We start from the raw sequence: 24,315 nt of genomic DNA on the forward strand, positions 1-24,315 counted from the left end.
TAAGAGGAGAGAAAAGAGGAGAGAGGAAGAGAGGAGCGAAGGTGGGAGGAGAAGAGATGAGAGAAAAGAGGGGAGGGGAGAGAAAGAAGGAGAAGAGAGGAGAAGAGAATAGAAGAGAAGGAGAGGAGAGAGTTTAGAGTTACAATTTGCAACAGCTACTCTGGGGTCATAAATAAAACAAAATACAAACAAATAAAAATGGAGACAAAACAAATAACAGGAAAAAATGTCAAAATATAAAATCACATTTGCAACCTCAGACAAGGGGATAAAAATAAATAAATAAATAAATAAATTTCAACGAATGCTACTTATTCCTATTAAAATTCTTAGCTGATGAAGACTGTGATGCACAGTTGGTTTCACCTCTGCTAAATCAGGGGTTCTCAACATGGGGTCCTTCAGAGGGTTCCAGGGGGTCCGCAGCAAATTTATGAATTTTTAAACTTCACCATTATTTCATTTACAATAAGTTAAGGCACTTGGAGAATGTAGAAGAATGACTGTTTTGATCATAGTTTCTCTGTTATCTCTCTATCTACAATACAGATAGTCATGGAGTTCTGGACACAATCATATCTAACAATAAAAATATTCTCAGATTTGAGTTTGAGAGACAAAATCTCATCAAATGGGGGTCCGTGGCCCTAATGTGGACTACATTATGGTCCTTGATATGAAAAAGGTTGAGAATCACTGTGCTAAATGACGTAATGTAATGTAATGTAATGATAAAGAGGATAAGACATAAAAAGGAGGATAAGACAGAAAAAAGGGTTACTGGTAGTGGTGAACTGATAGCGGTATCAGGCCGATAGCAGGCTGAAGTGTTTGTACTTATCAGCAAACCAGATTTCAACAGCTGAGTACTAGCATAATACTATTTGAACAGGAGGAGATAATGTCGATCTATCAAATATATTGCATAATTATACGAGGGAAATACCGTTTGATTAATCCAACACTAAAGAAAAGACGAAGATCAGTTTCCCCCTCCACAGTTTTCAAGTGGATGAACAAACTGTCCTGAACCTCGGGGCTCGTATCAGGACTCGGTGCAGCTGACAGACAGGACAGGACAGACTGCTGCAGCTGCACACGTGCCCCCCAACCAACAAGACCTTGAAACTCATAATGGATCGATGTGTTGTTGGCAATGACATACTGTTTTTTTTTTTTCTGGCTCAAGGACATGGATTCATTTGTTTTTTTGGTCCCACGGCCCCACTTGTTTTTTTTTTTGTTTTTTTTTTAAACCTTTATTTTAGGATTTTCAATACAAGACAAACACTCAGTACATCACTCGAAAAAACAGATCACAGGACTTCATCATTACTAGTAAAATAAAATACATATACACAACGATAGAGGGCACACAGTTACATCATCAGTCCACCACCCTTGAGGTACTCTAGGGCTCCAAATTCTGACAAATATTCAAGTCTCGTTCTTATTAGAGAACCTTAACCGTTCTAAGTATAACACATTCATCAACTCTCCTGTCCACATATCGTATGTTGGTGCGTAGTCTGACTGCCACATAAGTAGAATAAGTTTTCTTGCTACAACCATACCAAATGAAATGGCCTGAGTTTCATACTTGTTTGCCATAGGTAACACACTCGTGGCACCTAAGACAGCAACTAGTGGGTTAGGTTCTCAGTTCTTCTCAAAGGCTTTAGAGAAACATTCAAATACACTCTTCCAATAAGTAAACAATTTCCGACATGCCTCTTTACACCTCTTACAGAGGGGGGGGGGGCACGTCAGGGAAAATATTGTGAAATCTGTCTTTGGAGTAGTACAGCCGATGTACTGTTCTGAATTGTATCAGATTGTGTCTAGATTGTGAACGCCCCACTGGTTTTTGTTTCATGGCTTGTTTTTGAACTGTTGCAAAGATACATTGGTGGACAGACAAACCAGAAGAACAAACAGACACAGAACAAGATGTAACAAAAGTACCAGGATCTGCACAAACAGCACAGGCAGTTGCCAGCCAAGTGCTGGTGAATTTTCACTGGGGGCTATAAAGTTTACTTACTATGTATTTGTCTAGAAATTTAGAACCATTATCTCTCTATCTCTATCTCTATCTCGCTCCAAGCTGCTGGAACAGCCTTCCAGAGGATCTGAGAGGAGCTGAAAATATTGATATTTTTAAACGTAAACTAAAAACCCATCTATTCAGTCTGGCTTTTATGTAGTGTTTTATAATTTTATAGTTTTGGAATTTATACTTATTTTATTTATTATCATTATTATTATTTTTTTCTATTTTGTTTTATCAACATTTTACTGTTGATCATTATTATATATTTTATTCTATTTTATTTTATTAACATTTTACTGTTTTACTATAATCAATTTATTTTGTGTAGTATTTCATAATTGTATTTTTATTGTTATTTTTTATTGCTTGTATTATCTTTTATTGTTTATCTTTTATTATCTTAACCATTTATTCAATTCAACTTTTTGGGGGTTTTTTGGTTGTTTTGGTGTGCATTAGTCTCTAAATCCATTTTCAACATCCTACGTTTTGTCAATCACTTGTAAAGCACTTTGAATTGCATTTGATTTGTTTGAAAGGTGCTATATAAATAAAGTTTGATTGATTGATTATCTAAGGCCACTTACAAAGAGATTAACAGCAGAAAAACTTAAATTCCGAGATCATCAACATCACAAGCAGCCAATAGTAAGGAGTGCAAGCCAAAGTGCCAAAAGTGCCAAAATATTCCTGAGATCCTACAATGATAGCGCATGATATAAACGTGCCAGGAAATGAAATAAGAACTGATGAGAGTGGTAAGAGAGAGGTAGGAAGATTTTTCTTTTTACTTCGAGAAAAGAGTAAAACAGTCAGAACGGCTACTGATGAATTAAAAGCCACTGTGGCTGGAGAAGAAAAGTTTTCTTGCTCCAACTCTTAGCCTGGGATCAATACTAGTCACCTGGTAAGTTTTGCCTGTGGCTGGTTAAGTTTGTCTAGTTGATAACCAGCCATCATTTAGAAGTCCTATTCTACACTAAAAACCATATTCTGGCTGATGAAACAGTGAATATTGATGAATACTAGTGAATATTGGGATCCATCAACATTCTACATTGTAATTCTACTTGTCACCAAGTTGTGCAGGTGGGATGTGCAGCACTTTGTGCAAGACTTGGCAGAGTTTACCGTCATTTGACACCTACTGCATACCACCGCAGCACTAGCTTCCTGCCCTGCTTGTGCTGCATGTGTGTGTGTGTGTGTGTGTGTGTGTGTGTGTGTGTGTGTGTGTGTGTGTACCCGTCAGAGTGGACGTGGTTGCGGATCTCCTCCAGCAGGGTGAAGACTCGGCCGAGCGGCGACCGAAACACGTCCACCGGCACCAGGCTGCTGTCCCATGGAGACACCGCCGCCTTCACCAACACCTGCTGGATGTAGGCCACCGGAGGACCCCGGTACTGCAACACACACACACACACACACACACACACACACACACACACATACATAACACATTCAGAAAAACAGACCGACACATAGGTTAAGGAAGGGGAACAGCAGAGAAATTAGAAGAAGAAAAACCTATTCTGTGGCTGCTCTGCAATATAAATTATATTTATTTATTTGGCTACTATAGCTGGTGTATTTGTCTACTAGGAAACCAACCACTATTTAGAGGTTGTTTTCTAAAAATCTAATTATCAGGTGAAAGTGGCTGGCAAATGCTGCTTCAAAGTGTTGCTAGCTTACAGTAAACCCAACTGCTGTGTGATTATCATGAAATAGATCCAGGATAATGCCATTTAAACAGCAGCGAGCTGAGAAGTGAGCCATCGCCTCGCTTCAGCCTTCTGCTTTCATTATTTATAGGCCTCCATCCTTGCTGTGAAATGGGTGTGTGTGTGTGTGTGTGTGTGTGTGTGTGTGTGTGTGTGTGTGTTCATGTACTTCTATCCTTATGAGAACCAGTTTAAATCCTCACTTCTTAGAACATTTTTTAGGGTTAAGATTAGAATTACGATTAGGCGAGTGAAGGTAGTCGGTGGAAGATAAAATGGAAAATTATAAGGATATAAGTACTAGGACGTGTGTGTGTGTGTGTGTGTGTTTGTTTTCTACTCCTACCCAGTCGGGCCGTTCTCCCAGGTCTCCCTGAGGCTCATGGGATGGGACGGTGTAGTCTCGCACCCCTGTGGTGAACTCCACAGGACCCGTCCCCGGCAAGGGCAGCCTCAGTAACGGATAACTGGGAGAGAAAGAGGGTGTGGGGGCACAAAGAAGAAGAGGGACAGGACAAGAGAGTAAGAGTGATTAAAAATGCTAAAGGTGTGTCAATTTCATTCACTTCACATCAGGGATACGACACTTAACTGGATGTCAAATTCAAGGACGTCTCTCTTACTTTTAAGGTGTTTTAGTGAAATTCAAGGACTCAAAATTGGCCTGTTTTTGGGGTGAAACATGACATTGGTCAAACAGACATAACGGCCTAATTTTCTTTACTCATCATCTTGCCAAGTAAAGAAATCTTGGTTAAATTATTATTTTTTTTAAAACTGCTGCTACATCAAAGCAAATCTCCATCACAGCATTTTCCTTGAGATGTGAAGTATTGGTGAGGCATATTGATGAATCTGGGTGCTATATTTTGTTTTATTTTTCTCAACTCAACAAAAGGCCCATGGGAACCCTGTCTGTCTAAAGCTTTCAATTTTATAAATCCCCAGGAGAATCCTCATTCATTTGATTTTGGGACATTCGTGTACGACAACAATCAGACAACATTAAAATTGTGAGAAATCATCAAAATCTAAGATATCAGACAGAAATGGAGAAAAAAAAATGGGGAATCAATGCAAGGGTAATTGCAATTTATAATATTACGCATAAAAGTTGCATACACACACGCATATATACAGAAAGAGATAGAAAGATGGATATAAAGAGAAACACAGAGAGTCAGGTATAAAACCAACTGACTCCTCTCATGTTCGTCTGACACTGGAGGGATGTTGCGGTCGGTGGAGTCAGTGCTATGTACACACTTCTGAGAACATGAAACCAGGGCCTCCCGAGGCTTTTCTTGCCAGATTAAGTATTAACCAGAGAGACCTGTTCCCCCTTTCTCCAGGGAACGGGCTGGCTCCTATGAAACAGGTTCCCTCCGAGGACCGTACCGCTTTTCTCTGTGTCCCGAGTGTGTGTGTGTGTGTGTGTGTGTGTGTGTGTGTGTGTGGGTGGAAGGATAGGTAGGTTGGTTGGGGGAGGGAGGGGGGAGGGGGTTAAGGCTGGTACCAGAGTTACTACATTCTTTTACTGCAAACCCCGAGTGAGAGTCTGGGCTCTCTGGTGCCAGGAAAGACTGATGGATCACAGGACAAAGCTCAACAAGATTTGTCCCTCTAATGGAGAGAGACAGTGTGTGTGTGTGTGTGTGTGTCTGCGTCTCATTTCTGCTTACTGCTCCTGTATACCAACATCACAGGATTAACGAAAACACGGCTAATTCCACACCGCTTTTAAAACTAAAAGCGTTGATGGCGTTGACATTGGATGTGCGAGCACGTATATACTTTTCCTGTACACCTAAAAAAAGCACAGAAAAAGCGAGAGCACGCTTATTATTTTTTGAGCAATTGTCCTTTCCAGACAAGCTTTCCTGCCTAGTAACCAGGGAGCTACTTGCTCACGTCCATGTTTTATTCTTATTTATGTTCACCTCTTTGAAGAAAACCTTTCAGATACAACATATTCACTGGCAACTGTTGTAAAAGTGCCACAGTACCAGGGCACAGTTGCAGCCAGAATCACAGTAAAGTAATTATTGGAATGATGTAGGGTAAAAACATAGGCCTAACCTTCTTTTCTGGTAAAAAAAAAAAAAATGCCTGAATCCATCAGCAGTGCTTAAAAATATCATAAGACTGAAAAATGGCAATGTGTTCAGTGACTACGCTTTCCTTTGCATCGGGAAGCAGGGAAAAGCATCAGCGTTTTCCTACATTGAAAAAAGTATAAGCAGATTTCCATTAAGAATTCAGAAATCCATCTATATTGGATTGGTTTTACTTTCACATTGTCTAAATGCCATTTGAGACTTTTTCACTCAATCGAGAGATGGAATCACCTCATTCCTACGGTCAACACTTAGAGGCATGATGAGAGTCAGAGTCAACTGACTCACACCAGACATACTAGCCCCTTTCACACATAGAACCCATAAGATTGCAGTGTTACCTTTAGTTGTTGTTACCGTCAGTGGTTTCCCCCATTAACACTAGGGCTGAACGATTTTGAAAAAATATCTAATTGTGATTATTTTGACTGATATTGCAATTGCGATATGATTTACAATATTAGAGGGAATGATCATTTTTACATCATTATTCTCATTTTCATTGAAAAACATATTAAAAGGATTATGGTGTGATCTTTGCAGGGATCTGTACCAAACAAAGATGTTTTCTTAAGTCTGTAGAATATGATGTGTAGGCCAGGACATCTCTGCAGCATGACAATATTTAATTTAAAATGCTATTTTGACACATATTTCACCTTTAACAAATATTGCGCCTCCTGCAATTTGAAAATTGCAGTAGGCCATATTGCGATTTCGATAAAATTTAGATTAATTGTTCAGCCCTAATTCACACTATTAGCTACCATCTCCAAGTTTCTATGTAGAATGGGTTCACACATGAAATTACCTCATGGATAAGTGAGGTGAGGCTGGATGTTGTGTGAAAATGTGACGGAAGACGTTACTTGTTTTAGAAAAACAGTGGATGAGGACCTCCTGTGTTTCTCCAGCTATTATTAATGCGCATATTAATCCGTGAGCAATGCCGCCTGAGACTCTCTTGTGAGCGTGCTTGACCCACAAATCTTCCGGCTTTTGTTTTCACTAGCATCGCAAAGGAAGATTCCCAGGAATTTCATGTGGGGGGATAATTGCCGGATCAACTTTTCCAGCATATCGACTCCGGCTCCAGGTCGCCCCTGACCCCGACACGGAACATTTCCAGGAAGATTTCTGGGTGAAGCTGCATGTGTGAAAGGGGCTACTGACAACTTATTCATTAACACAGCATATACTTGCACACATTGCACAAGGAAAACGTAAAGTGAAAGGGGGATACTGCCTTACTCTAGAGAGTAAACTATGCCTCACACTGTACAAACAAATTTGTAATCACACAAACGCCTCCTTGCCTAGGGCCTCTTGAATAATGAGCCAAACATCCTACGGAGGTATTAGGGATTCATAGCATTCCCATGATGTCACATGCATTTCCTACCAATATGGTGCTTTACAATATAAACAGCTCATTGGCTGTGGCTGTCATTTAATTATAATCACCTGTTATTTTATGACAAATCACCAGTTATTTTGGCTGTGTGGTGATGTAACAGAATATTATGAATATAAAACTGATAAGTTAAAATTACACCGAGCTCTCCAAGCTGTTAATACAATTTCAGAGTGTGGAAACTAAATTCCTATTCGCACGGGACTAATATTACCTGCGGCTGTCCAGTGATTTGTAATAACTGCGGATGGGACTGGGAGTGTCTTGAAATTCCAGTAGGGTGGAGAGTTTTTATCAAAACACAGAGAACGACCCGGAAAGTGAGTTTGGAAAGCCAGAAATCTCAGCAGCTGTTGAAGTCATCGCTGAGTCACTGGTATTGATCAAAAACACTTTCAGATAGTTTATGGTCATTTTGTGCTATGGGGCAGTAAAAATCGTACTTATTTCCCCTTTAAAATTGAATGGAGAGTTGGATGGAAACATAGCTCGTCTCTGTCTTTCTCCCTCACTCTCCTCTCTCCTCCCTCCCTCCCCGCTGCCCCCCCCCCCCCCCACCTCCTCTCTCGAAGGTCACTGTACCTCCACAAAGGCCTCTTTTGTGCGGCCCCGGCCCCCCTCCTGACAGGCAGATGGAGGGACAGGACTCCCATTCTGGCGGGGCCACTTTCTCACAGCCCTCTGCTCCGCTCCTCCCTTTAACTTCCCCGTCGTCAGGCTTATTTTCTTTCATTTCGCCCCGAGCGGCGGTCAGTTGGCCCGTTTGGTTAGCACCCCCGCTGTAAGGTGCTGTGAGGACAGCGCGCAGCAGGTGTGTGTGAGTGTGTGTGTGTGTGTGTGTGTGGAAGAGTGTTTCAGCAGGGTGGTTTTTACAATGCCTTCACTGCTGAAGCCTGGCCAAATCTCTGACCTGTGTCCTTTTTTTTTGGACAGTGATTTAGCAAGAAGGGATGTGTGGGTGGGTGTGTGTGTGTGTGTGTGTGTGTGTGTGTGTGTGTGTGTGTGTGTGTGTGTGTGTGTGTGTGTGTGTGTGTGTGTGTGTGTTATGCTGGCAGCGGGGGGCTGTTGTGTGTGTGTGCAGATGGCCCGGTTCAGATGAGTCGAGCTTGTTACTTTCCTTCTCTGTCCGATCACTTTCCCTACAATTTACTCTGCCTGCACTAGACAGCGAGAGTGCTTTTCTCTCCAGTTTTGATGCAGCCTGAACACTTAAAAACCACAGCGTTATGATGCCTGAATACCATTCTCTCACACAGAAACATCGGAAAACACGTCACAGACCAGCCCAAGTGTCTAAACACAGATAATCACACGTCACAGACAAAAGAGCTCAATACTGAGCACTCTCTCTCACACAGCATTTCCCATATAAATGTTTCTTGGTTGGGTGGAAAAGCGTCTGAAACATCATTTATTGACATCTTAACACTACAACTCTCCGATGAAACTAATACAAATGAAATCAGTGTTTCCACAGGTTGTCAGTCTATTTTGGCGGTTTTGAGAGATGGGGTTATTTACGACTTGTTGTTGACGTTTCATTTAGCGAGTCCAGTAACTCATATTTTTTCCAAACACTAAAGCCTCTCAATACATTTTATGCTAATGGTGTTGCAACATTATCTGACTATTATGCTTCCATCTGATTATCGAGGCAATGTTTCAAATTGTCTCTCCATTCAGTTTGTGTAGGTGCAGATACCATGACTCCAAGCACTGTGTTATAGGTGCACTGAATTATGGTCATTGTACAGTCATTGTACTGCCAGCTTCTTGCATCATGGCACCCGAAATGAAGTAAAGTAAAAAAGTAAATTTAGAGTTCCTCAAACACACAAAGATATGTAAACACACACACACACACATATATAAAACCACAGAATTCTTACCAGCAGGTGAGGATGCTGGCGGAGGTGAAGAGGATGATGGGTACTGGGTAGGAGGCACACAGCAGCCCGTGGCGGTAGAAGGCCGCCGAGATCTTCTCTCTCAGCCGCTCGCGCAGCGTCATCCTGGGGGGCGGGGTCAGCTTCCGGCCATTGGGGGGCACTGGGCGGCCGAGGACGGGGCGCCGCGGGGCATCCAGGGACCTGGGGGAGGGAGCCGCAGGGTTAGCATCATCTGATACCAAAGAGGGGCCCGGGGACCACAAGGGGTACCTGAGGGGCTTCTTCAACTAAATTAGGAGTTGTTTAGTTTCACTATTATTTTCCTTCCTAAATGAGACAATGAGGATAGGGATGAGTGTTTTGTTCATAGTCTCGCTGCCCACACACTTACCTCAATACCTACAGTATAAAGTCATATTGAATAACAAAAATCTTCTCAGATGGGGTTCCCTAAGACACAATCTTATCCAAAAGCAGTCTGTGGTCTAATGTGTATCTATCTGCGGTCCTGGAAATTAAAAAGTTAGCGAACCCCTGATCTAATGGACCAGGCACATAAAAGACAGCGACCATTTGGTCATTTGGTCTTCTGGCTCATTCTAAGGTACATTTACCCAGCCTCTTTGCCTCTGTCCAAACTGGCAAGAAAATGTGTTGTACTGCGCCTCAGCACTACTGCCAAGCAAGAGTTGTGCAAAAACCAGTCGGTGGTGCCAGTCCAAGACTGTGTTTTACTATTATTATTGTTATTACTATTAATTAGGCTAAATTGTCTTGGAAACTTCCTACAGTAGCCAAGAAATCAGATGGAGCCCAGTGCCAAACTGAAGTGACACACTACAAAATAGAGTACCACGTCTGGATAAACCAGGGTTCCTACACATTTTCAATTAAAAAATTCCATACTTTTTCCAGACCTTGATTTGTTTTGAAGATTTTGTCTTGTGTTCAATATGATTTACGCAGATAGACATCTTGCCCCTGCTAACTAAGTCATATCACTGTATAGATGAAGATTGTTCTTCACAGCGACAAATATCAGAATATGTGAGATGATTGGCAGGGTTCCTACACGGTTTCCATTTTAAAATTCCATATTTTTCCCAGAATTCCCAAACTATTCAAGACCTGGAAATGATCAAATTCATTTTTAATATTTTTCCAGACTTTCCAGACCTGCGTAGGAACCCTGATAAGTGCAGGCACCGCAGTACAAACAAATGAGGCACCGCAGTACATCTTCATTTCCTCTGGGCAACACTTCTTCCATGTCATTTAGAGTGTGAACCTAAAGTTGGCAGAATATCATCCCTACCTGAATAAGTGCGCCAACGTTTATCAGGTGCTCAGCAGGTATGCATTAATGGAGTGGCATAAAACAGTAAACATGCTTGTAGGCTCAACATTATCTAGTGTCTCATTGGGCTAATCCTGTGGTATATCCTCACAGACGCACCCACACAGCCCAGCTCTTATAGAGCTGCTCTGTCCCAAGCACCTAATTAGATACATACTCCTGGTGTTGGCACACATGCCTCTGTGGGCAGTGTATGTTTTTCCTTGAAACCAACTCATACAGGACTCACATGCTAGACGGCACACAAACACACAGTTCATTCACCAGCCCAAAAGGTGTGGACACATTCCCGCCCCCCCCTCCACACACAGGAAACATGCGACTCCGGGCTGAGCAGCTAGACAGAAGCAAACAGATGTAACTGTCCCATCGATCACACCCAGGAAGAAACAAGCAGCACCCTCCCTGATAACAACAGCGTCTTTGTTATAGGACATTGGGTAAATTCCACCTCCATTCACACGAAAAACAGAGGGAGAATCTGAGGACAGAGCATTAGCAACACAGGAAGGCCAAAGCAGAGGGTGGTAGCATTTCCTGCAACAACTGATGGCAACACTAATTGAACAACATGTTTAATGAAGGTCCTCAATTAAAAAGGTACTACTAGTCCTTACCCGGGGATGCGCGCGCCACAACTCCGTGCAGACTTGCCAAAAATGCGCATAAACAGCGTAAATTTGGGAAAATTGAAAAATCAGCTTCGTCAGCCCCTGCCTGTGCCAATGCTCAATGCCCATGTGCAGATTCAGATTGATTGGCCAACCCATTCAGGAGCAAAATGGATGCAGACAGACAGACAGATGGACAGAGTTTTCCTCATTTTATAGTAGATAGTAGATGTGTTTATACAGCAGCTCCAGAAACCAGCCGCTTTTCTAGAATAAGACCAATATTGACCACAGTTGCCTCGCTTCCTCGTTCGTCAGTGCTGATTAGCTGGCTGCAGCTGAACGTTTGGGCAACAACGCTTATCAGCAGCCGATCACGCACTAGCACCTCACCTATGGCTGCAACACTTGGCACTCCAGCTAGTGATCAGCTAGTTCAAATCTGGACATGGCATAAGAAGCACAGCTATGCGGCTGCCAGCAGTCTGACCACAGAGTTTGGCTAACTAGACCCAAGTTCAGGAATATGTGAAATCTGTCTGAATGGGCGGGCCACCTCACTTCAAACAAACAAACAAAAAATCTGCTCCATCAGTCTCCCAAGCAAACTTAATCTCAGTCTCTCCAACTGTTGACTTTTCTGCCCAATCTCAGCTCTTGTCACAGTGTTTACTTAGCAGACAGGCTCAGCTCTGCCTCTGTGTTTCGAGACACGCTGCTCTGTCACAGTGTTTAACCGCCTGTCCTGGCACACACTGCTGGATTAGTGCCTAATTGTACTGACCACTCTCACCTTACCACCTCTCTCTCATCCCGGCTCCACACATGATGTCAGTCAGCCGCACCATTACAGTATTTATTTACTGTGCCAAAACATAACTTGGCTCTATCACGCAGACAGTCACCACTCTGTATGATCCTACAAGCCTCGTTCTGTTCTCAGACCCTACCTGCTCGAGGGAGGCCAGGCTACCTCTCTGGCTCGCGGCCGTCTGCGTCCCCCGAAAGCGGCGGCGCTGGGTTTTTTGAGTTTGAGCGGTGCTTCTTGGTTCGCGTAGCGCTCCCTTCTCCCCTCGGCGGCAGGCAAAGTGTGCGACTGCTCGGCTCGTCCCCCCGGGAGCGACGGAAACATTCCCCGGGTGGAATTCGCCTCAGGAGTCTCTTGATCTGCCACTATAAATACTCTATACAGTAAACACGGCAACGTCCCAGCGCGCTTGCACAATGGCTATCGCAGAGGTCAAAAGAGAGCTTTGAAGTGAAGCCTTTGAGAACTGTCTTTCTGTAGGGAAGGCGACTCTCGGCCAGGTCCTGGTCCTTCTCACTCTCTAGCAGGGAAAAGCCTTCAGCGACTGCCTCCATCTCTCAGCTGTGTGTCCAGTTCACTGCGTGCTGTGGGGTTACGTGGGTGCAGCAGTGGGGCCTGATTTGGCAGGGGCTCAGCAGCGTCTCCGTCAGTGAGCTAATCCGGGATTGAGCCGATCGGAAACTCAACGAGCAGGGCTCAGGCCCTGTGGCCACCCCCCACCGCCTGCCTCCTCCTCTGCTCGCAGCTCGCAGGCGGGCTGCCCCGCACATGGCAGCACGCAGAGACATTCGCATCTCAAGAGCACGACGGGGTTCGAGGGAGGCTTTAAAACCAAAGCATCACAACCAGGGTGGAAAATTAACACCGGCCAAACGCTGATACATTTTTTCGCCGACTCTACCAGCCACTTTGGCAGTCAACCAGCTACTGTTTGGAAATCCTATTCTCTCCGACTGGTAAGATTGTGAAAGCGGCTGGCGCTGGGGAAGAAAAATAATTTCTACTCAAACCACAGCAAAGCACCACCAACTCCACACTTCATGACTGTGGTGGCATTAGACTTGAAAACTCCACAGTTCAAGAATCCTGTGCTTTTGTGCCTACATGACAGGCATTTAGCCACCTAATAGAGCATCCTATATGCCTCCCATGTGATATGCCTGCACACTTAACTTGCAAACAATAAGGCACCTCCTGATATAAAGAACAGAATGTTTCACACACTGCAAGCCCAAATTCAATTAGGGAGATCATTGTGGGTCTATGCTGCTCAATTAAGTGGCTTGCAGATTAAGGTAGATTTAAGAGGCCGCATGCCTGCCACATTATTGTAAGCAAAGAGCCGCATTGAGCTTATGGAGGAATGGTATCAAAGTTCCTTGAAAACTGGGCTAGTCCACTTGCAACACCATACTCTGAAAGGGGGCCTTGAGGATAAAGTATGCAAAAATACTGGCTTACCTCTTCTCAACACTTCCTAAAATCCCCAACTTGAAGGCATCTCCAGGGCATATAGAATCCATGGGCATACACTACAACTTTCTGTAGTATACAATGCATTTACAACGCCTTACTAAATACCTTCAAACAAATGAGCTGAAGACTAAAACTGTGTCCACGAACGCAAGAGTCCATAGAGATTTAGGCTGCATCCATAATCTGTAACATAACTGCATCAAAATTCAATTCCATGAGTCCGTAATGTGGAAGCATGCTCCTCTGATCAGTGAAGCACATCAGCCTTGTCATAAATGAAGAGACGAGCTCGGCGTGGAGGAGTAGGCTGTTGGTTTATTGCAACACAACCTTTTACAACCACAGCTGCCAGGAAAATGGAAAAAAGGGTTTGTCAATCAGTAACCATAACCAAATCACAGATGATTCAACAGACGTGAGCTTAGAATTATAAGGTTCTATCTGCCTTCAGGATAGTTCTGAGATATTGAGCTTCAAAGTTTTCAGCATCCGTTGAGTTAAATGGAGATGGGTCCTTTTGTTTTAGAAATTACAGACTCAAAAATCATTATTTTCAAAAAATAACACCACACATATGTCAACAGGCACAGGCATAGAATAGGTTCATGCGACTAACTCAGTTTTGACAAAAAGGTCAGACAGAACCTTATAATACCAAGGTCACGCGATGACAACTCAAAAAAAAAAAAGAAAACGTTTTGACAGGCAGTCCAGTGTTGGCATGAGCTCTATTGAAATAACGCTTTTTCAACCAGCTCACATTTCAGGGAAAGGACAAGAGAAATGAGGTGAGAAATGCAGTGAGAAATGCAATGAAAAGGCAAAGGCAGCAAAACTGAATCTTTACTTTTTGAATAAGAACTGAGTAGACTCAAGTGGAGTATACAATAGACTAGCCTGGAGTAGAATATTACACTGGGAACAGTTGTAAAAATATGTATTTCTGTCGCACATGTAACAATAACAACCACCTAATGCACAACAAATGCACAACAAAGCAGCCCAAGTGGTGCTAACAGCTATTACAAGACACTGAACACATGCAGGGATGATGGGGGTGATGCAACCCTGTCGCAACATCACCTGCCAGCAATGAGCCAGCACAGTGGTTCCCAAAGTGGAGGCCGGGGACCCCCTGGGGTCCTACCAGGGCTCCAGCAGCGGTCCCCAAGTAGAAAAAGAAATAGCTTTACTATTGTTTAACAGAACAGAGCGAAATAAGAGTAGAGAATATAGGAATATAACCAAGACTGACAATTCTATCAGAGGTTTCACTTCCCCCTCTTTACAGTGTAAATTTTGTACTAAATCATATACACACACATTTTCTCAGATGAGTGGTGCCTGGGGCAAAATCTCAGCAAAACGAGATCCATGTATCCACATATTTTGATATGCAAAGGTGTGGGAACCGCTGAGCTAGGACATGCAGTAGTCTAAATTATCAGAGTGCCGTACTATTAAAATGTCCAAACACAAGACACACAATCAGGCTTGGTATATGGCCACAGTGAGTCAACATTTTGACAATGGGCCCCTTCGTGCTAACGTTACTGCTGTCAAGTGTCATATATATGGCTAGTTGACAGCTAGCTAACGTAAGCTACCGGCAGGCTGTCTCCAGGTTTTATTACGTTAAAACATTTTAAGACCTTTTAATGGCAGTGGGAATGAAATACAAGACCAAGTTTGCAACTGAAATAAACGACAAAAAGAAAAGCAACTGAAGATCCATCAGAGTGCAAGTGCGAGTGTGACTTGGAGGCTACTGAGTTCATTTCTCACCGGAAAACATCTCTTCAGGAAACCGCAACATTTTAAGACCTTCAAGACAAAATTTACGAATGATATTTTATATGTGTATTCATAACCTCATCTTAAACACTGTGATATAATAAATTGTAAGACTTTCATAGGACCAACAGACACCTCGTAACGGCACTGGGGGAAAGGCTAACATCAGCTAGCTAGCTCTACTAGCTAGACTGAATGAACCCAATGAACTCAGTCCAAAAAACAGTATGTATTTCACGTACTAGAAAGCCTCGTGGATAACAATTCAAATTGGGAAATACATACAGTTGGAGGCTACACTCACCAGGATTATATCACTGTGGCATTGCAAGTATAGTTAGCGGCTAACAACGTTACAAATTAGCAAACTAGCTAGTTTGCGCAGCACAGTGACGCTGTTGCACAATGTGGTTTGGGAGGTCCGGATCAGGTCTGATTTTAAAGACAAGAAATTGTTGCGTTTCAGCTCCCCGGGTGCGAGCTGGCTGGTTCGGCCATGTCAACATCTCCACAATATTTCGGAGTGGTTAGACAATCTGGTATCCCCATGCTTTCCACCAACACGGAGCTAACTTTTGCTATGCAGCTAATAATGCTAGCGCGCTAGCTAGCTATTAAGGAGCTAATGTGTACACACACTTGCCTGGACAAATTTCACTTGGTTCACACTGAGATCCCAAAGTGGTGGTGTTGTTGCTGTTGTTGTCGTCGCTCGCCTGGATAAACTGACGAGCAACCGCCGTATTTTAAAATATATATATCTAAAGGCTAAGTTGCATGCCTCGGTTTAGTGGCTGGCTGACAGTAGCAGCGTTAGTTTACTGGTTGTCAAATCCCAGTGAGACCTCTCCCCTCCGACCTCTCACCCTTCACTGGGACAACAGAGATACGGCGACATCTAGTGTGAACACAGGCATTATGAAAACATTTCACACCATTTCAGTTCCTTTTTATTCCCAGGGTTCCTACACATTTTCAATTAAAAAATTCCATACTTTTTCCAGACCTTGATTTGTTTTGAAGATTTTGTCTTGTGTTCAATATGATTTACGCAGATAGACATATTGCCCCTGCTAACTAGGTCATATCACTGTATAGATGAAGATTGTTCTTCACAGTAACCAATATCAGAATATGTGAGATGATTGGCAGGGTTCCTACACTGTTTCCATTTTAAAATTCCATATTTTTCCCAGATCCTATGTTCTTGACTGGATTTGATTTTGGTCGGTATTTGATATAATGCATGCTGACAGCGGCTGGGTAATAAGAGCGTCCCTCTATCTGAACATTATTCTTCACATCAACAAAAACTGTGGACTCAAAGTGGGTCTACAACAACATAAAAGCTAGAATTATGTGTGTATCGGACCTGAACCACAACATTTTCCATACTTTTCCAGACATTTTTTCAAATTTCCAAACTATTCAAGACCTGGAAATGATCACCACCAAAACCAACCACCAAAACTTACAGTGATGTTATAACGTGTTTCAGTGGAAAGACGATTCTAGGTGACATTAAATCTCTTATTTATTGGCTATGTCAAAGTCTCCTGGGCAAATACCAGAGGTCCCTGTGACCAATAATACTTTATCTATGGTCTAGGATTAATTATCAGTCACTTTAATTCAATCTCAGTCTGTGGAAAAACTGCTCCTATTGTGTTCCACGGTTGTGAAAAATGGGTAAATTCATGTTGACAAACAAATATTGACTCATCCGGCCAACCAAATATTAGACGACAGCATGACATCGTCTGTAGTCCCACCTTCAGCAGACAGAATGTCCATCCCTGCAGTGAAGTGTTGCGGACACTTTGGCAGGAAAACCAACCATCATTTGGATGTCCGATAGTATTACACTAATATGTTTGTCTCATACAACACTGAAACCAGCCATCACGAACAGCGGTGAAAGAAGTTAGCTTCCCGCCCCGAGGGGTCGGCTGCCGGCAAAAGACGAACGAGCAAGTAGGATGGTGCGACTAGAGGACAGCGCTGGACGTCCCACGGGCGAAGAAGGAGGCTCCTTTATCATGGACCTTATACTGGAAGAGTTTCTTCTGCGCCTGCCGCCCGTCGCCTTGCCTCCTCCTCCAACACACTTCCACCTGGAGACCAAGAAATACATATGCAGATGTTTTTATTACAGAATTTCAGCATCTTGTTATATGTATTGTATTGACCATTTATATGTATGCAAGCTCCTGTTGACTTTGTACCATGTGTATTACTAGGTACTGTGTCCCTTTTTAAGTTAGTGATATGCCAATTTCACCAAGACATACACACTAAAATAGGAAAATATGAGCCAAAAAAAAAGGAAAATAGGGATGGAACAATAACTGGTATTTCTATATATCACAGTAAAAAACAAAAGCGGCACTAATATTTATTACCGTTTTTTTTTTTCCCAAAACAGGAAGCCCTCTGATAAATGTTATATTCATGTTGATGACTGAGTCAAAGTGGATGCACAGTAGCACTTTATCTGATTTTACTGATTTTAGATGTTATTTGGATTTCTATTTGTGTTGTTTAAAACTATTCTTACAGTTTCTATAAGCTAAACCAGCATTTTATAATTTTAGATTTTAAGAAAAAAGTCAAATGTCTTGTGATTGATATGATAAATTAGTTTTTAAGTAATTGAAGCATATTACAGTACTGTTTTACAAGTTTTCATCTTTTTAGTAATTATCAAGATAATATCGTATATCAAGATAATTTGTATTAATAACATAATCGTACTATAAAAAATTTTCTCGGGACAGGCCTAGTGGAAAATGTATTTAACATTTTATTCTCCACATATGTACTTTTACTACACACACACACACACACACACCTGTCCGTGGATGTCCCTGCAGTAGCCGGTGGGGAGACCCTGGACTTGGAGTGTGAGGCTGCACTGGTGGGTCAGGCCCTTCAGGAGCCTCTCTGGGCCTTCCTCATCACCGTCGTCCTCCTCTTCCTCGCCGTCACAGCGCACCAGCATCACCATGTTCCCCTGCAGTCACAAGTCAAGTCACGGTTACAAGATGCACGGGTTAAGAGTTTAACCTCATCTATGTGAGCTTTGCACAGGGAGATTATTTCACATCACATACAGATCAAAAACAGGGAGATAAAGGTGAAAATAAAGAGTGTTGCCATTAGTTAATTAATAGGAGACTCTCTCTTCTTTCAGTTTAATCAAATTACAGTCAAAAATATCAACACTGTAAGTTTTAACTGTCCACATTACAGAACATACAGCATCCCATATGCACAGAATAAGAGAACTCTGTTATCTGAAATGCTGATATTCACTGTGGTTTTCAATGGGAATTTGGGATTTAGGCATATACAATCAGGATCAGACAGACAGTGACCGACTGATAGTATTTATTTACTGTTATTTTAATGTGAAAATGTTGCATACTGCAGCTTTAAACTATTCCTATGTTGTGATAAGATAAGAGAGAATCCAACCTGCAGCTGGGAGCAGACGGAGGCTCGGCAGTAGTGGCTGAAGTCCAGCGCCGCTCCGACGCTCACGCCCAGACTGAGCAGCACACTGAGGTCGTCCACCAGCAGCACCGGGGGTCCCCACTCCTCCCCGCCGCCGCCCTCCCCGCCCTCCCCGCCCTCCTCCCCCTCCTCGGCCCCAGGACCGCTCACACTGGCCCGGACAAACTCGTAGAGACTCCGCAGGCCAACAGCAGGATCCCTGAAGACAAGAGGAGTGAGGTGGAAGCAGATGGAGAGAGGAGACAGGAGGAGAAAGGCAACAAGGTGTCAGACTGATAAAGGTGTCTTATGTAGTTCATTACAGAGTTCCTTGCCAAGTCTGGAAAAAAGAATTTGGTGTTTTTTAACTGGAAAAGTTTAGAAATTGCACAGACAACTTTCAAAAGTGGGAAAAGTGTGAAAATATATTGTACTGTCCCAATATAAATACGACTACATGTTTTCTGTGGTTTTAGCCCCCCCTCATCTCACATATCTTGATATTTGTTGCTGTGAAGTTCATCTATAGAATGTTATGGCATAGTTAGTAAGAGCAGGATGAATATCTGCTTTGTTTGTGCAGGTAAGACAAAAGACAAAGTAGCTTATGAAACCAACAGACAAAAGATAGAAATAAGCATAACAAACAAACAAAACAAAAAAACACAGATGAAGCACTGGTACCTTAGGAAGTCCACTGCTTGAATTTCTGTATTGGATTCCTTAGGAAGCAGAATAGACAACGATTCCTTCAGTCCCTCTAGGAATACCAGCTGGCCTTTTTCCTTTGCCTGGGCCAGACTCACACCCTGGACGGACACACACACGCACACACACACACACAAAGTTACATTTCTTTCCATCATTCAACATGTACATACCTGAGAAATACAACACCAGAGGGATGATTGCTAGGGAGACTTATCAATATTTTACTGACTGTACTGTGGATCAAAAAAGTCGCTTCTAATGAAACTCTCCTACAGAGTCTCTCTCCTCTTCATGCATGTAAATAAAGCAATGCAACCATGTACTTGGAGAAGAAACAACAGGAACGGCAGGATGACAGACTCACCAGTCTCTGACTGACTGCACTGTAGTGGCTGAAGGACTGCACCAGGCCCAGGAAGCACACCCTGCAGCGTGCTGGGACACAGAAATGAGACAATATGCCATCAGATGCAAATGTTTATTGAGCAACCTCACTGTTAAGTGAAGGCAAAGTGGAGAGGCTGCTTTTTGTTTCTGTGTAGCCACAATTTGACAACTAAAAACACACTTTTTAAATCTGGCATTCCAACAGTTTTGCATTACTGTTTTACTTATCTATTACCAGTGGTGGAAAGTAACTAAGTACATTTACTCAAGTACTGTACTTTAGTACAATTTTGAGGTACTTGTACTTTACCTGAGTATTTCCATTTTATGCTACTTTGTACTTATACTCCACTACATTTTAGAGGGAAATACTTACTGAAGTAGCATTGTTATAGATTAGACTACCCAAAAGTATAGCTAAATTGTTAAGAATAGCTTCATGTTGACAACTTTAAAATGCTGCTTACATGTACATGTATGTCAATAAATCAGTATTAATATTCCAGTAATTTATGAAAAATATAACTCTCTAAATGGGGACAGTTTGCATAATGAGTACGTTTACTTTGATACTCTAAGTACATTTTGCTGCCAATACTTATGTACTTTTACTGAAGTAAGATTTTGAATGCAGGACTTTTACTTGTAATGGAGTATCTTTACATTGTTGTATTGCTACTTTTACTGAAGTAAAAGATCTCAGTACTTCTTCCACCACTGCCTATTACTTTATTATTTTGAGCTGCAATTCATGTATGAAAGGTGCTTTACACATAGCGTTTAGTATAATTATTATTATTAGTAGTAGTATTATTATCAGTAGTAGCAGCAGCAGCAGCAGCAGTAATAGTAGCAGTATTACTGTTAACATCCGTGGTTCATCATTTTCCCTGGATTTGGCAATACACTGCCAAACACAACAACAACTCACCTCGCAGATAAAAAGAGAGGAAGTGGTGAATAAGGAAAGAGGCATCAGTCTGTCTGTCAGACACCAGGATAAACTCTCCCTGTAAAACAATGTTATACAGATCTGTATTAACTTTCACAGTTTCGGAGTACATAATGAGACTTGGTATAAGAACAACAACATCTCACAGGATAGTGCAAGACAGTGTACTAATCATGATATCACTGCAAGTTACACAGCAAAATTCAACAAACAAAACAACTACCACAAGTACATCTAACAATATATAAAATGTTCAACACCAAGCTAGCTGTCAGTGTTAAAAATGTGAACTGGTCACCTGTGTGAAGCTGTCAGGACTGGTGTTCAGGATGCTGTTGAGCTCTGTAAACATAACGTTAGCTAACCTACTGTACTAACAACTGGAACTGAATCTAAGATGAGCTGTTTGCAAGTGAGACAAAATACCAAACACAGAGGATGTACTTTCAATCTTAGCTTCTTTTCAGTCTCTTGTAATTGTAACTGAATTGTCGCAAAGTCAGAGATTCTTGGTATTGCAATTCATTACTTGACAGCTTGTTTTATTTCTCTCTGCTGCTACGCTAACGTCAGATAGCATGCTAGCACCAGAGAGGGGGGTAAAAGGAAGGAAGGAGGTCTCACTCTGCTCCTAATTCCGGGTACTGGAAACGTTGCACAAAACTGTTGCAGATATCTTCCGTTAAAACGAGCTAACGTTTAAATTACACACAAACCGAACAAAATGTTAACATCTAGAACTAAAATGTACCTTCTCACGAGTTTCTGACAAAAAACAATGTTGTTTCAGGTCTGTACCAGATTGGTCACTATGGTAACGGCTCTACTTATGCCAGCGCTGTGTGAGGCAAGATTTCTGAAGGAGTGAGTAGTGAACTTAATAAACGGTCTTTGCTAGCACATGGTGACTTCTTCGTCGCTTCTGTTTCCTTGCTTGTTGACTTGGACACACTGCTGCCTGCTGGCTGTACTGTGCTAGTGGCTGGAATATGATGACTGACACATACAGTACACACACACACACACACACACACACACACACACACACACACGCACGCACACACACTGCCAAACAGAAGCTGCTGACAGCTGATGCCACTGTTCTTTATATTTGACCATTTTCATGTAAAAATAAATAAATAAATAAATAAATAAATGTAAATATTCAGTGTTACCTCTAGAGTGTTCTTCTTGTCAGGGTGGAAAAGCCTCTGAAACATTCAGACCATCATGGGACACTCTCCATTGAAACCAGGAGGATGAGAATAATAATTTGTTTAACTGGGAAAAAAAGGCCTGAAGATTACAGTTTACACAAAATTCTTTCTTTTTGCTCAACATTTAGCAGGAGTGGTGAGCGCAGTGAAACCTCATCTACATTATCGCTGCCCTTTCCTTTTTATAGATACTGATTAATTATGAAGGAGATAATGGTTATTAGGCAGGAAAGGTCACTTAAATTTGTGATTCATTTCAAGGATTTCAAAGGACTTTCTGTGGGGAGGGAGCAGGCTTCACAGTCAGAGAGTTGTCATTTATTCTGTCAGTCAGACGAGCTTTTCCACATTAGCAATAATTCTGCATGACTGTATCTATTAATAATTTCCATCAATGTTTAAAGAATAAAAGTTTTTAAAAAAAAATACTGGTTTCTGTCACAGACCTGGAGCTAAACCGACATCTCAACTGACGTCCATCTCTTAATTTACAAAAAAAACATCACTGAATAATTAAATGAATAGATAAAATGTGAAAAACAAATCACAGGTTTTTCTGTATCTGTGGTCAGGGAGGAACCTCCATCATATAAGCGATGGACAACACTGACTGGCCCATATCTGATATTTCCTAAAAGACAATAATCGGCTGGATTTATTGATCTAACGCTGGTGACCAGTGTCTGTTTATTGGACAAGGATCTACAGATGGGCTTGCAAGGAAGGAAAACTCGACCTGGGACGGTTTTGATCCATCAGTCTCTGTCTTATGTGTCCGGTACACTCTGCTTAACGCTCCTCACACTGATGAGTTACACATGTAGCTACACTTCAGCCATTTAGACACAGAGGGAAATCAATGAATCGCATAATGAAATGGAGATATAGATCAAGGGTTTGTTCAGACAGAGTTTAGCAGACGATGGCTTCAACACATCGTCCTCAGCACGGCTCCACTGCACCACTCTGTCTTTATACATAAATCACAGTGTGAATGATAGGAGAATTACTTAATTAATTAGAGATGCGCTTAAGGATTTTGATTAAAGGACACAGCAGAGGATGGTTTCAAATTATCTGCCAGGAAATGTCTTATTTCTTTTGACTTCACCAACTCATATAAGAACCTGCCATTTTATTTTCATCACATCAACACTTGAAGATCAATGCTAACAAAAGGTGTGTGTGTGTGTGTGTGTGTGTGTGTGTGTGTGTGTGTGTGTGTGTGCGTGTGCTTGTGCGTGTGAAGGGACGGTGATGAGAAAGAGATCCTGCATCCATTTATCACCATTTTCCTGAAGTGTGATCAGTGTTAGTCTAGTCTGTCTGTGTGTGTGTGTACATCCTTCTACAAAATCCATGATCCATGTAGAACAGCTGAATGAAAACGGGAGATAAAAAAAAATGTATTTATTTTTCCAGTCAGCAGATGGCAGTGTGTAGCTCTGAAGCGGCTCCACATCAGAGACAAAAAGACAGTAAATGGCACGAGTTTGATGTTAGATAACCTGAAACTGCACTTGATGCCATGCAGCGCCTTCTCCTCACAGACCGGACCGACTTTGAACTGGAAGACTCGGGTTCAAGTCCCATGTCAAGACACTGAATCCCTACCAAGACCGAGAAAGAAAAAGGAGAAAAGGCAAGAAAAAAGAGAATTTCCCCACAGCGACCAATAAAGTATCACATTATTAATATTATACACATGTACAGAGATCATAGTGTTATTTTACACTGCTGAGTCAAACTTGAATGAGCTGACTTGGTTGAATATACCAGAGTACAGATACTGTGTCATGAAAATATGGAACAATCCAATGCGCTGTCATTGACCGGCCGCTTGGCAAACTGCCTCTGATACACTAACTGTTGGCACAAATGCCTAAATGTGTAAATAAACCCCCGGTGTTTCTGCCTCTGTCAGCAGTCTGCCTGCCTGCAGCAGGACAGCAGGGACAGAGAGAGACTGTCCTGTAACTAAAAGACCGCAGGTTTGATCCCTGCAACATCGGTGTGTCCTGCTGAAGAGTCGCTGAGCAACACACCGAGGCTCAGTTACTGCTGAAGTCACGATAAAAACAAAATTTTTTTCATCTTAACTAGCAATGGTGGAAGAAGTACTGAGATCTTTTACTTAAGTAAAAGTAGCAATACAACAATGTAAAGATACTCCATTACAAGTAAAAGTCCTGCATTCAAAATCTTACTTCAGTAAAAGTACATAAGTATTCGCAGCAAAATGTACTTAGAGTATCAAAGTAAACGTACTCATTATGCAAACTGTCCCCATTTAAAGAGTTAGATTTTTCA

At 42.0% G+C, this 24,315-nt stretch overlaps 2 protein-coding genes across 3 annotated transcripts in view; both read right to left on the bottom strand.

Moving 5' to 3' along the window:
• scap (SREBF chaperone) overlaps window positions 1–16,033 on the bottom strand; it is a 45,550-nt gene extending 29,517 nt beyond the window's left edge. The window contains exons 1-4 of the mRNA XM_071524928.1: window positions 15,887–16,033; window positions 9,198–9,398; window positions 4,124–4,244; window positions 3,299–3,456 (exon numbers count right to left, since the gene is read on the bottom strand). Of these exons, the coding sequence (XP_071381029.1) occupies window positions 3,299–3,456; window positions 4,124–4,244; window positions 9,198–9,319 (401 nt within the window). The 5' untranslated portion in view covers window positions 9,320–9,398; window positions 15,887–16,033. The remainder of the gene's footprint in view (window positions 1–3,298; window positions 3,457–4,123; window positions 4,245–9,197; window positions 9,399–15,886) is intronic.
• A 154-nt stretch (window positions 16,034–16,187) lies between these two features.
• Window positions 16,188–21,322, bottom strand: elp6 (elongator acetyltransferase complex subunit 6). Of its 2 annotated transcripts, XM_071524930.1 has the most exons (8): window positions 21,087–21,322; window positions 20,768–20,846; window positions 19,814–19,884; window positions 19,423–19,547; window positions 18,916–18,958; window positions 18,721–18,876; window positions 18,095–18,256; window positions 16,188–17,357 (listed from the first exon to the last, which is right to left on the bottom strand). In XM_071524930.1, exons 1-8 carry the CDS (start codon window positions 21,138–21,140, stop codon window positions 17,232–17,234), a joined length of 816 nt encoding a protein of 271 aa, XP_071381031.1. In that variant the 5' UTR covers window positions 21,141–21,322; the 3' UTR covers window positions 16,188–17,231. The 2 variants fall into 2 exon arrangements, with proteins under 2 accessions (XP_071381031.1, XP_071381030.1); XM_071524929.1 differs by having other exon boundaries at window positions 18,721–18,958.
• Window positions 21,323–24,315: the final 2,993 nt, after the last annotated feature.

The sequence above is a fragment of the Centroberyx affinis genome, unplaced genomic scaffold (assembly GCF_046629955.1).
Source record: "Centroberyx affinis isolate AG114_WGS23_722 - 3 ecotype Tasmania unplaced genomic scaffold, CSIRO-AGI_Caff_v1 ptg001249l_1, whole genome shotgun sequence".
Classification (NCBI taxonomy): domain Eukaryota; kingdom Metazoa; phylum Chordata; class Actinopteri; order Beryciformes; family Berycidae; genus Centroberyx; species Centroberyx affinis.

Coding starts and splice junctions, on each gene's coding strand:
- elp6 (XM_071524929.1), bottom strand. CDS start 21,140: ATGTTTACAGAGCTCAACAGCATCCTGAACACCAGTCCTGACAGCTTC. Junction 19,885..20,767: donor CCTCTCTTTTTATCTGCGAG/GTGAGTTGTTGT, acceptor TCTGTGTCCCAG/CACGCTGCAGGGTGTGCTTC. Junction 19,548..19,813: donor GTGCAGTCAGTCAGAGACTG/GTGAGTCTGTCA, acceptor GTGTCCGTCCAG/GGTGTGAGTCTGGCCCAGGC.